Raw genomic sequence first — 12,590 nt, 5'->3', positions numbered from 1 at the left:
GACCAACCCGCCTCGGCTTCCCAAAGTGCTGGGATTACAGGCGTGAGCTACTGCGCCCGGCCCCACTCATAAGTGTTACACACCAAGTTTTCACACACATAAGTCGATAACTATCCTAACAGCATTACTAATTCTTTTCCTTCAAGATTTCCCTATTTAACCTGTTAATTTCAATATGTACCAGAACTTACTCTGTTCCAATGAGCTATCTATTCCTACTGCAATATCACACTGGCTTCATTTACTATAGTTTTACAAAATCCAATCGCACAAGCCCTTCATTCTATTTTCAAATTTTTCTTAGCCATTCACATTTATTCTTCCAGTTGAAAGTTAGAATCAACTTGTAATGTTTCTTCATTTATTGAGGTCCTTTGGAAAAGTTTCTGAGGTTTTCTTCATGTACATTTTGTAGATATTTTTTGTTGTTCAGTTTATCCCTAAGTTATTTTATTGCTACTAGAATCCATTTCATACCTTCCTATCACTACTGAAGTTACTGATTTCTGTATGCTTATCTTATATCCGGCCAGTGAACTGAACTCTTACCGCTGTAAGTTTTTGTTCTGATACTCTTAGATTTTCTCTGTAAGCAAATCTCTCTGCAAGAAATAAATTTTATCTTTCCATTAATAATTCATTTCTTGCTTTATTCGATTAGCTAGGATTTCCAGTACAATGTTGAAACAGTAACATTAAGAATCAATATCTTGTCATATTCCAGATTTTAATGGAAATACTTTCAATGTTTCAGAATTAATTAGGATGAGTTTATTATACATTTCTGGTATATATGCTTTTTTAAATTTTTTTGAGGGGGAGTCTCACTCATCACCCAGGCTGGAGTGCAGTGGCGCAATCTTGCCTCAATTCAACGTACACCTCCCAGGTTCAAGTGATTCTCCTGCCTCAGCCTCCTGAGTCGCTGAGACTACAGGCGCGTGCCGTCATGCCCAGCTAATTTTTGTATTTTTAGTACAGACGGGGTTTCACTACGTTGGCCATGCTGGTCAGCTCCTGACCTCAGGTGATCTGCCCACCTCAACCTCCCAAAGTACTGGGATTACAGGTGTGAGCCACCGTGCCCAGCCTAAACACATTATATTAAAGAAGTTTTCTCCTATACTTAACTTGCCAGGACATTAAACAGTAATTAATGATTACTGAATTTTAGCTCCCGTCCCATCTACAGAAATAATATGGTTTTTCTTCAATCCTTCAATGTAATATACATCAGTAATTTCCCAATGATAAACAATCTTTGTGTTTCAGATATATTCAATATCACTTATTTTTTAGAACGTATTACTAAATTAGGCTGGCTCATTGGCTAATAATTTCATTTAGAATTTTTGCTTCTCTCTGAGGATAAGTTTTCTTTTTGGTAGTTTTCTGACCCAGTTTTGGTAACAGTGTAGCTTCAAATAATAAAATTGATAAACCTACCATTTTAAAATGCTCTGGGTACAATTTTTTTTTCAAAGTTTGACAGAATTTGCCTTTATTAACATGTGAAACTGGTAGTCTTTTTTAAGATGGAGTTTCGCTCTTGTTGCCCAGGCTGGAGTGCAATGGCACGATCTCGGCTCACTGCAACCTCTGCCTTCCGGAATCAAGCGATTCTCCTGCCTCAGCCTCCCAAGTAGCTGGGATTACAGGCATGCACCACCACGCCCAGCTAATATTTATTTATTTATTTATTTGTTATTATTTTTTGAGATGGAGGGAGTCTCGCTCTGTCGCCCAGGCTGGAGTGCAGTGGTGTGATCTCAGCTCACTGCAAGCTCCACCTCTGGGGTTCACACCATTCTCCTGCCTCAGCCTCCCGAGTAGCTGGGACTACAGGCGCCCGCCACCACACCAGCTAATTTTTTGTATTTTTAGTAGAGACAGGGTTTCACCATTTTAGCCAGGATGGTCTCAATCTCCTGACCTCGTGATCCACCCACCTCAGCCTCCCGAGTATCTGGGACTACAGACGCCCGCCACCACACCCAGCTAATTTTTTTTTTTTTTTGGAGACGGAGTCTCGCTCTTTCGCCCAGGCCGGAGTGCAGTGGCGCGATCTCGGCTCACTGCAAGCTCCGCCTCCCAAGTTCATGCCATTCTCCTGCCTCAGCCTCCCGAGTAGCTGGGACTACAGGTGCCCACCACCGCACCCGGCTAATTTTTTGTATTTTTAGTAGAGACGGGGTTTCACCGTGTTAGCCAGGATGGTCTCGATCTCCTGACCTCGTGATCCACCCACCTCAGCCTCCCAAAGTGCTGGGATTACAGGCTGTGAGCCACCGCGCCCAGCCTAAATTTTTTATTTTTTAGTAGAGATGGGGTTTCTCCATGTTGGTCAGGCTGGTCTCCAACTCCCGACCTCAGGTGATCCGCCCACCTCGGCCTCCCAAAGTGCTGGGATTATAGGCGTGAGCCACCGCACCCGGCCAGAAACTTGACTCTTTTTAAGAGGTAAATCTTTCACCCTCATCATAAGTTTTTTGGGGGAGCAGTGTGGTGTGGGAGTGTTAATAATTTACTAACATTTTTCTACCTCATCTTAAGTCCGTTTGGGTAGTTACAGCTTTGTACTGAAATAAATCATGGTCTGCCTAAGAGAGATACCAACAAAAAGCTGAACACTCACTTCTACACTGGCGTAATCGCACATGGAACACTTGAATGGCTTCTCGTGGGTGTGTTTGTAACGACGATGCCGAACCAATTCTCCACTGGTCACAAAGGCCATGTCGCAGTCTGGGCACTTGTGAGGACGAGTACCTAGAGAAAGGATGGAGTAACAGGAAGAGCAAGATCAAGGGCACAGTTAATGACAGAGTTCAATGTGTGGCACAGAACTGCTATGAGACTGGAACCCTATTCATCCCATCAACTGCAGTAGCTTGAAAGCAGATCCGAAAGTCAGCTCCGAAAACTATGGGAGGGCCTGTATGAATTTATAATACTAACACCAGGATATTATAACACATACCAAATTAGTTTCTCTTAATTACCCATCTGAATCTGCTGCCTTTGAATACAATAAAAACCTTCTTATTCCTATTTTGTAAATATCCTGGTCATTATGGATTAAAAGTTAATAGAGACCGGGCTTGGTGGCTCATGCCTCTAATCCCAGAACTCTGGGAGGCTAAGAGTTTGAGACCAGCCTGGGCAACATAGCAAGATCCCGTCTCTCAAATCTCGTTGTATTACAACTATAAATATAGGGCCAATGGGCTGTCCATATTCTGAAACTTTCTTTTAAAAACACAAACATATAACTTGTTTTCCATATATATCTGTCTTGATAAGGAATTTCAGAGGCTTATCACAGGCTTTACATAGTATTCCCTTTTATGTGATTTAAACAAATGATTTTCAAACATCCATGTCTAATATGCTGTGATCATTCTGAATGTCAATTCATCCAATATAAAACATTTATGAATAATATACTCTCTACATTTCTTGTCTTTCACTGAAGGAATCTTAGAGACAAAACTGAGAGCACAATGTAGTGCTAGTTTCACAGACTAGTGACCATCTGTAATTGTGGGCAGCAGGTAAGGGGTGACAGCAAGGTAATACCAAACACTAAAACCAAAGGAAGGCTGCCTTTAAGAATACAATTAGGAAGAGCCACAATGTAATGAATAGAACCAGCTATCTGCAGAAATGATTCTCTTTGCGAATGAAGAGAATGCTGGAGAAGAAGAGTGACTGGAGTATAATAAAAACTAAGCAATTCCAAGGAATGTTCTTTTGTTCATTCAATTTGATTCTTTAGAACCACTATGGATCTAACGGTAAAGCACAGAGTTCTTCCTGTGAAAAGTGTATAGTCTGGTGGTACGGATAAGAAGTAAAACAATTAACGAGAAGAAAAGTGGCATCCAATTTTCTTTCTGTTTTTTGTTTTTGAGCCAGGGTCTTCCTCTGTTGCCCAGTGGGAGTGCAGTGATAAGATCAAGGCTCACTGCAGCCTTGACTTCCCAGGCTCAAGTGATCCTCCTACTTCAGCCTCTCCAGTAGCTGAGACTACAGGCTTGCACCACCATGCCTGGCTAATTTTTTCTATTTGGTAGAGATGGAGTCTTGCCATGTTGCCCAGGCTTGTCTCAAACTCTGGGCTCAAGCAATCCTCCGGCCTCGGCCTCACAAAGTCCTGAGATTACAGGTGTGAGCCACCATGCCTGGTCTTCTTTTAGAACAAAGTAAGCTAAAAAATAAATGCTCGTGTTTACCTAGTACTATCCAGGGGAGAAATAGGCCTGCATAAGCGTGGCAATTAGCTAAGAAGTGGACACTGCTGTGGGGCAGGGATTTCCATTAGGCTGCACCACCATGACTACCTACGTCCCTTCACTCAAGGCCCATCCTCTTTTTTTTTTTTGAGACGGAGTCTCTTGCTCTGTTGCTCAGGTTGTGCAGTAGCATGATTTTGGCTCACTTCAACCTCTACCTTCCAGGTTGAAGCAATTCTCTTGCCTCAGCCTCCTGAGTAGCTGGGACTACAGGTCCATGCCACCACACCTGGCTAACATTTTTTTTTTTTTCTATTTTTAGTAGAGATGGGGTTTCACCATGTTGGCCAGGACGGTCTCAATCTCCTGCCCTCGTGATCCGCCTGCTTCAGCCTCCCGAAGTGCTGGGATTACAGGTGTGGGCCACCATGACTGGCTTTTTCTTGAGACCGAGTTTTGCTCTTGTTGCCCAGGCTGGAGTGCAATGGCACAATCTCAGCTCACCGCAACCTCCGCCTCCTGGGTTCAAGCGATTCTCCTGCCTCAGCCTCCCGGAGTAGTTGGGATTACAGGCATGTGCCACCACACCCGGCTAATTTTGTATTTTTAGTAGAGACAGGGTTTCCCCATGTTGGTCAGGCTGGTCTTGAACTCCTGACCTCAGGTGATCCGCCCATGTCAGCCTCCCAAAGTGCCAAAGTGCTGGGATTACAGGCGTAAGCCACCACACCCGGCCACCCGGCTAATTTTTGTATTTTTAGTGGAGATGAGGTTTCATCATGTTGGTCAGACTGGTCTCAAACCCCTGACCTCAAGTGATCCACCCGCCTCAGCCTCCCTAGGTACGGTGATTACAGGTGTGAGCCACCATGCCCAGTCATCAAGGCTCATCCTCACCAAGTTAGCTTTCAATTGCTACAGCATCTTTTTTTTTTTGAGATGGAGTCTCACTCTGTCGCCCAGGCTGGAGTGCAATGGTACAATCTCCACTCACTGCAATTTCTGCTTCTTGGATTTAAGCAATTTTCCTGCCTCAGCCTTCCGAGTAGCTGGGACTACAGGCATGCGTCACCACACCCGGCTGATTTTTATATTTTTAGTAGAGATGGGGTTTCGTCATGTTGGCCAGGCTGGTCTTGAACTCCTGACCTCAGGTGATCCACCCACCTCGGCCTCCCAAAGTGATGGGATTACAGGCGAGAGCTACGGCACCCGGCTGCTACAGCATTGTAACAGAGGCAAAGGCGCCCCCTAGAATGCAATGCAACTGCATCTGGAACATGAAAAGGTATACTCCTCACCATAAACTGATACTCTTGGTGTATGCATCTGCTCTTGTGGGTTTTGTTGGTATGAATCAGTCCTGCCAAATCTGCTGAGTAACCAGATAAGACTGTACCTCTTTCGAAGCTGAAGACCAGATAGAGAATGCCCACATCAAGGTACACCCATCTTGGGAAGTCCTGTCATGGGGCCATTTATTTATTTATTTATTTTGGTGAGACAGAGTCTTGCTCTGTCACCTAGGTTGGGGTACAGTGGCACAATCTTGGCTTACTGCAACCTCTGTCTCCCGCATTCAAGTGATTCTCCTGCCTCAGCCACCCAAGTAGCTGGGTTTACAGGTGTGTGCCACTACACCTGGCTGATATTTTGTATTTTCAGTGAAGAGGCGGTTTTGCCATGTTGGCCGGGCTGGTCTAGAACTCCTGGCCTCAGGTGATCTACCTCCCATCGGATTTCCAAAGTGCTGGGATTACCCAGTTACTTTTATTTAGTCATATGCCCCATGCTAGTGTCTTCAAAGTATCAAATAAAACATATTATCAAGTGTCTGAGTAGAAATTAGGGAGATGTTTAAAAGTAACTAAGTCACATTAGTGAAGAATGTGCCCATGTGCAGCATACTGTTTATGATTAACACCCACTTGATCATGGTCATCTGACAACCAGCACAACAAATCTAAAACAAGAGTTGTCATTAGAAATTTTTAAAAGCCTAAAAAACAAAAACAAGAGTTGTCATATGAAATGAAGTACAGAATATGGATAGAAGAAAGTTATTCTGCATGAAAAACCATGTGAGAAGACTTGCAACCAACTTCCTACACTGGGATAACAAACAGCCCAGGAGAGCTTAAAGAGAGGTTTAGTGCACAGAGTCCCTCTACTTTAGAGACCTCAGGAAACCTGGCCACAGCCAACATGAAGCTAATATCGGAATATCTGAACACTAAAGTAAGTAGGGTGTTCAAATAAATGTTTGAATTATCAGAATGGTGCCTTAACTTTTCCATTCTGAAATTATAAATTACTTATCTTCCTTGACGTGAAACAACCAGAAACAAAAAATGTTAAGGTTTGCTTTTGAGATGGAGTCTCACTCTGTCACCCAGGCTGGAGTGCAGTAGCACTATCTCAGCTCACTGCAACGTCTGCCTCCCAGGTTTCAAGCGATTCTCCTGCCTGAGCCTCCTGAGTAGCTGGGATTACAGGCACCCGCCACCACACCTGGCTAATTTATGTATTTCTAGTAGAGATGGATAGGGTTTCGTCGCATTGGCCAGGCTGGTCTCCAACTTCTAATTTCAAGTGATCTGCCCACCTCAGCCTCCCAAAGTGCTAGGATTACAGGCGTGAGCCACTGTACCCGGCCACTTTTTTTTTTTTTTTTTTTAAATAAACATAGGATTTCACTTCTATTTCTTTTCTTTTCTTTTTTTTAGACGGAGACTTGCACTGTCGCCCAGGCTGGAGTGCAGTGGCGGGATCTGGGCTCACTGCAAGCTCTACCTCCTGGGTTCACGCCATTCTCCTGCCTCAGCCTCCCGAGTAGCTGGGACTCCAGGTGCCCGCCACCACACCCAGCTAATTTTTTGTATTTTTAGTAGAGACAGGGTTTCACTGGGATTTCACTTCTATTTCAAATGTTCTTCCTCACAGTACCAGGCATCTATTGCCTGAGACTTCTTTTTTTTAAGAAAGAGGGTGTTGTTATTTTTCATTAAATTTTCTTTACATTTGTCTAGAATAACTAAGTCCAAGTGCTTACAATAAAATCATGATTACAAAAAGGGCATCATAAGAAATAAAAACTTCCTTTAAATTCCCACTGGAGTCAGCTTGAATGAATACTAAAAAGCCAAGTCTGAGTATTTGCTGTTGTAGCCCCCAACATTCTTATCCAGCACCTGTGTGTGTGTTAAGGTGATTCCTCAGGAGGGTGACTGTTCTGAATGCCCTGCCACAGAGATGGCACTTGTGTGGTCTCTCATCAGTGTGGCTTTTCATGTGACGATCCAAATTTGAACGCCGTGGACACGTGTAACTGCAAAGCTCACACTGGAATGTCTTCTTTACACCTATGTGCAAAATAAAACACTTACTTGCTGCAGAGTTTCAAAGTGTTAAGATTAATCCTAATCTTAAATTTCTACAAATATATTTGACTAGCTTTTAATAACAAAACCCAATATAAGTCATAATTATCTCATGTCACTAATACATTTCCTTCTTCTTTGGGATTAAAAAAAGAGCATTCGATCTGGAAATAACTTATTTTAGACTGGTTTTAAAGAACGGTACCCACATAACGACCTTTTACAAATACGGTTAATATAACATGACTTGCATATGCACTGTGTTGTATGCTTATCCCAAAATGGTTTTATGAAACCACTATGGATAAACTCGTTTTACCTTTCTTTTTAATTTTTGTTGGCTTTGGAGGCTTCATATTACCAACCACTTTCTCTGCATTAACCTCTGATAGCAGACCCTCCTGCTGTTCTTCCTCAAAATCGTAGACAGACACATCTACATCTTTGCCCTCCTCTGTATAACGCAGTTTGCTCTTTTTGGTTTTCTTTGTTTTTTTGGCTGGTGGCTGATAGTCTGGGTCTTTTTGCCAACTAGGATCTTCCTGGGGTGGAAGTTCCCCTTGTTCTAGTGTCTCCACCTCTCCATTGGCCCCCACTTTAACCACCTGAAACCCTTCAGGCAAAGGTAGGGTGTGGCATATCATGGGTTCACTTTCCGCAAGGCCCTCTTTAGACACTTCATTTTCATAAGCCCCCTGAAGTTCTTCTACTGAAGTGGTAGCAACAGGTACAGTCACAGGAACAGGTACTTGAACAAGCTGAAGCTCTCCTATGTTTATGGGCTGTTCCTCCATATTTACAACCTGTAAAGTTATAATCTGGGTATCGTCCACAGCAGCCTCTGCTTCTGGAGCCACTGTGCCCTCCATTACTTCAGTCTTCATCTGAAGAAGGGTGGGGTCCAGCTGTTCCATCATCACCATCTGTACACTGCTGTTGACATCCTGGACCACCTCACCCCCATCTGTCTGGTTCTGGGGTAAGTGGCAGGCATCTTCTTCCTGGCCCCCTTCCCGGCGTCTCTGGTAAGTCTTTCTCTCCTTTCCTTTAATAAAAGTTTCAGACTCCTCCACAATGGCTTCAACTGCATCACCTTCCATTTCCCCTGCCTTTATTAAGGGAGAACACAGATTGTTATTTAAAGCAAAGCATGTCTAAATAAAAACATACATTTTAAAACAAAAAGACCCTTTGGTGAATGAATTAGGCATCAGTGGTTGTTAATGTTAAAAAAGACACAACAGACATTATGTGCCTCTTGATGAAAGAAACAACTACTACCGGCCGGGCGTGGTGGCTCATGCCTGTAATCCCAGCACTTTGGGAGGCTGAGGCGGGCAGATCATGAGGTCAGGAGATCGAGACCATCCTGGCTAACATGGTGAAACCCCGTCTCTACTAAAAATACAAAAAAAATTAGCCGGGCATGGTGGCGGGCGCCTGTAGTCCCAGCTACTTGGGAGGCTGAGGAAGAATGGCGTGAACCTGGGAGGCGGAGCTTGCAGTGAGCCAAGATTGCACCACTGTGCTCCAGCCTGGGGGACAGAGCGAGACTCCGTCTCAAAAAAAAAAAGAAAAAGAAAAAGAAAAAACCACTACCTATAATGCAATTTTGTCAAACAAACCCCAAAACTCTGAAACCAATCAAGTCTCTAGATCCAACCCAATTAACAGGAAATTGGTGACTCAGGATGTTAAATTCTACTACAGGGATTAAATCAGTGAAATCCATACTAAGGGAAACACTGCAAGATTATACTCAGGTTCTTCTGCAAATAGATAAGAAGAAGAATACAAGGGAAGACTGATTGGAGGGAGAACCAGTAGATCAGTAGTTCTCAGCCTGGGGTGACTTTGCCTCTAGGAACATTTGGCTCTAACACATTTTTCGTTGTCACTACAGGGCTGGGATGTGCTACTGGTATCTAATGGGTGAAAGCTAGAGATGCTATTAAACATCCTCCAAGACACAGGTCAGTCCTCCACCACAAAGAATTATCAGGCCAGGCCAGGCACGGTGCTTCACGCCTGTAATCCCAGCACTTTGGGAGGCTGAGGTGGGCGGATCACAAGGTCAGGAGATCGAGACCATCCTGGCTAACATGGTGAAACCCCGTCTCTACTAAAAAATACAAAAAAATTAGCCGGGCGTGGTGGCGGGCGCCTGTAGTCCCAGCTCTTGGGAGGCTGAGGCAGGAGAATGGTGTGAACCTGGGAGGTGGAGCTTGCAGTGAGCCGAGATCACGCCACTGCACTCCAGCCTGGGCGACAGAGCAAGACTCCGTCTCAAAAAAAAAAAAAAAAAAAAAGAATTATCAGGCCCAAGATGTCAAGAGCACTGAGGTTGAGAAACTCTGATATAGATAAAAGAGTCTTAAGAGACAGTAATCAATCACAACACATGAATCTTCTTTGGATCCTGATTCAAACCAATAAATGGTGAAAAAGATGTGACACAAGACAATCAGAAATTTCAACTCTGGATATCTGATGATATTAAAGAATTACTAACAAAACTAATTCAAATCTTACACATGTAGTGGGGAAGATACTGGTAAAGGACATAAAATTTCAGTTAGTGGGAATAAGTTCAAGAGATCTATTGTACAACATGACTATTACAGTTAACAATAACATATACCTGAAAATAACTGAGAGCAGATTTTTAAGTGTTCTCATCACAAAAAATGACAAGGATGTGAGATGATGCATATATGAATTAGCTTAATTTTCTGCAATTATGGGGTCTTGCCATGTTTCCAGACTGGCCTTGAACTCCTGGGCTCAAGCAATCCTCCCACCTAAGCCTCCCAAAGTGCTGGGATTATACGTGTGACCGAGCCACTGTGCCCGGGTCTGCCAATGTTTTGTAAAAAGCTTTATTAAGGTAGCTTTATTAAGCGTGTGGTGGCTCACGCCCATAATCCCAGCACTTTGGGAGGCCAAGGTGTGTGGATCACCTGAGGTCGGGAGTTCGAGACCAGCCTGAACAACATGGAGAAACACCGTCCTAACTAAAAATACAAAATTAGCCAGGTGTGATGGCGCATGCCTGTAATCCCGGCTACTTGGGAGGCTGAGGCAGGAGCATCGCTTGACCCGGGAGGTGGAGGTTGCGGTGAGCCGAGATTGCACCACTGTACTGCAGCCTGAGCAACAAGAACGAAACTCTGTCTCAAAAAAGAAAAAAAAACCCACTAAATACACCTCCAAATTTTCCTTGTATTTTGTTTTTGGTGATAATATTTTATCATGAGATCCATCCTCAACATAATTCAAAGTGCGTAATGCTATACAATTAATACAGGAACTATGTTGTGTAGCAGATCTCTAGAACTTATACATCTTGCATAACTGAAACTTTATACCCACTGAACAGCAATTCCCCATTTTCCCCACCCTGTCAAAGTTTTTTGACCTTGTTTTTTGAAGCCCAACTCAGAACTTAGATCCAGACTGCAATGACCCTGTTTGTAGACACTGCACAAAACTGCCCAGGTCATACCATCAACTTGACATTCACCTCTCTCCTGACAATGAGATCATGAATTCCCTGAGAATAAGAATTGCATCTAACAAGTCATTTTTTGTTTTTGTTTTTTTTTTGAGACGGAGTCTCGCTCTGTCGCCCACGCTAGAGTGCAGTGGTACAATCTCTGCTCACTGCAAGCTCTGCCTCCCAGGTTCACGCCATTCTCCTGCCTCAGCCTCCCGAGTAGCTGGGACTACATAGAGGCGCCCACCACCATGCCCGGCTAATTTTTTTGTATTTTTAGTAGAGATGGGGTTTCACCGTGTTAGCCAGGATGGTCTCGATCTCCTGACCTCGTGATCCGCCTGCCTCGGCCTCCCAAAGTGCTGGGATTACAGGTGTGAGCCACTGCGCCCAGCCGGTTTTTACTTTTTTTTTTTTTTTTTGAGTCGGAGTCTCGCACTGTCGCCCGGGCTGGAGTGCAATGGCATGATCTTGGCTCACTGCAACCTCTGCCTCCCAAGTTTAAGTGATTCTCCTGACTCAGCCTCCGGAGTAGTTGGGATTACAGGTGCTCACCACACCTGGCTAATTTTCTGTATTTTTAGCAGATACGGGGTTTCACTATGTTGGCCAGGCTGGTCTTGAACTTCTGACCTCGTGATCTGTCCGCCTCGGCCTCCCAAAGTGCTGGGATTACAGGCGTGAGCCACCACGCCCAGCCACGGTTTTTACTCTTTAGCACTGTGCCCAGGCTGGTAAGTACTCAATAAATGCTAACCAAATTGAATATATAATAGAAAACAGAAAACAAATCAGCCAATTCATAGTTTTTGGCTCTATTATATCTTGTGAATGGGCCAGGTACGGTGGCTCACGCCTGTAATCCCAGCACTTTGGGAGGCCAAGGCTGGTGGATCAGTTGAGGCCAGGAGTTCAAGACCAGCCTGGCTAACATGGCAAAACCCCATCTCTACTAAAAATACAAAAATTAGCCAGGCGTGGCGGTGTGCACCTGTAATCCCAGCTACTTGGGAGGCTGAGGCATGAAAAGAACTTGAACCCTGGAGGTGGAGGTTGCAGCGAGCTGAGAACATGCCCCTGCACTCCAGCCTAGGGGACAGAGTGAGACTCGGTCTCAAAAATAAAAAATAAAAAACAAACAAAAATCTTGTGAATGACATTACCTAAACACGAGTAAAATAGGGGCCAGGCGTGGTGGCTCAGGCCTGTAATCCCAGCATTTTGGGAGGCCGAGGCGGGCAGATCACTTGAAGTCAGGAGATGGAGACAAGCCTGGCCAACACAGCAAAACCCCGTTTCTACTAAAAATACGAAAATTAGCCAGGTGCGGTGGCACATGCCTGTAATCTCAGCTACTCGAGAGGCCGAGGCAGGAGAACTGCTTGAACCTGGGAGGTGGAGGTTGCAGTGAGCTGAGATCGGGCCACCGTACTCCCTCCAGCCAGGGCAACAGAGCAAGCCTCTGTCTCAAAAAAATAA

The 12,590-nt window shown here is 44.3% G+C and overlaps 1 protein-coding gene across 2 annotated transcripts in view; it reads right to left on the bottom strand.

Moving 5' to 3' along the window:
* The window catches only part of CTCF (CCCTC-binding factor), a 74,189-nt gene that overhangs the window by 19,559 nt on the left and 42,040 nt on the right, over positions 1–12,590 (bottom strand). For both annotated transcript variants that reach the window (XM_054453956.2, XM_054453955.2), the window contains exons 3-5: positions 7,935–8,724; positions 7,427–7,597; positions 2,636–2,769 (exon numbers count right to left, since the gene is read on the bottom strand). In XM_054453956.2, the coding sequence (XP_054309931.1) occupies positions 2,636–2,769; positions 7,427–7,597; positions 7,935–8,715 (1,086 nt within the window). In that variant the 5' untranslated portion in view covers positions 8,716–8,724. The remainder of the gene's footprint in view (positions 1–2,635; positions 2,770–7,426; positions 7,598–7,934; positions 8,725–12,590) is intronic.

The sequence above is a fragment of the Pongo pygmaeus genome, chromosome 18 (genome assembly GCF_028885625.2).
Source record: "Pongo pygmaeus isolate AG05252 chromosome 18, NHGRI_mPonPyg2-v2.0_pri, whole genome shotgun sequence".
Taxonomy (NCBI): Eukaryota; Metazoa; Chordata; class Mammalia; order Primates; family Hominidae; genus Pongo; species Pongo pygmaeus.
The sequence above is the reverse complement of the archived record's forward strand: the minus strand, read 5'-3'. Positions and strand labels throughout refer to the sequence as shown.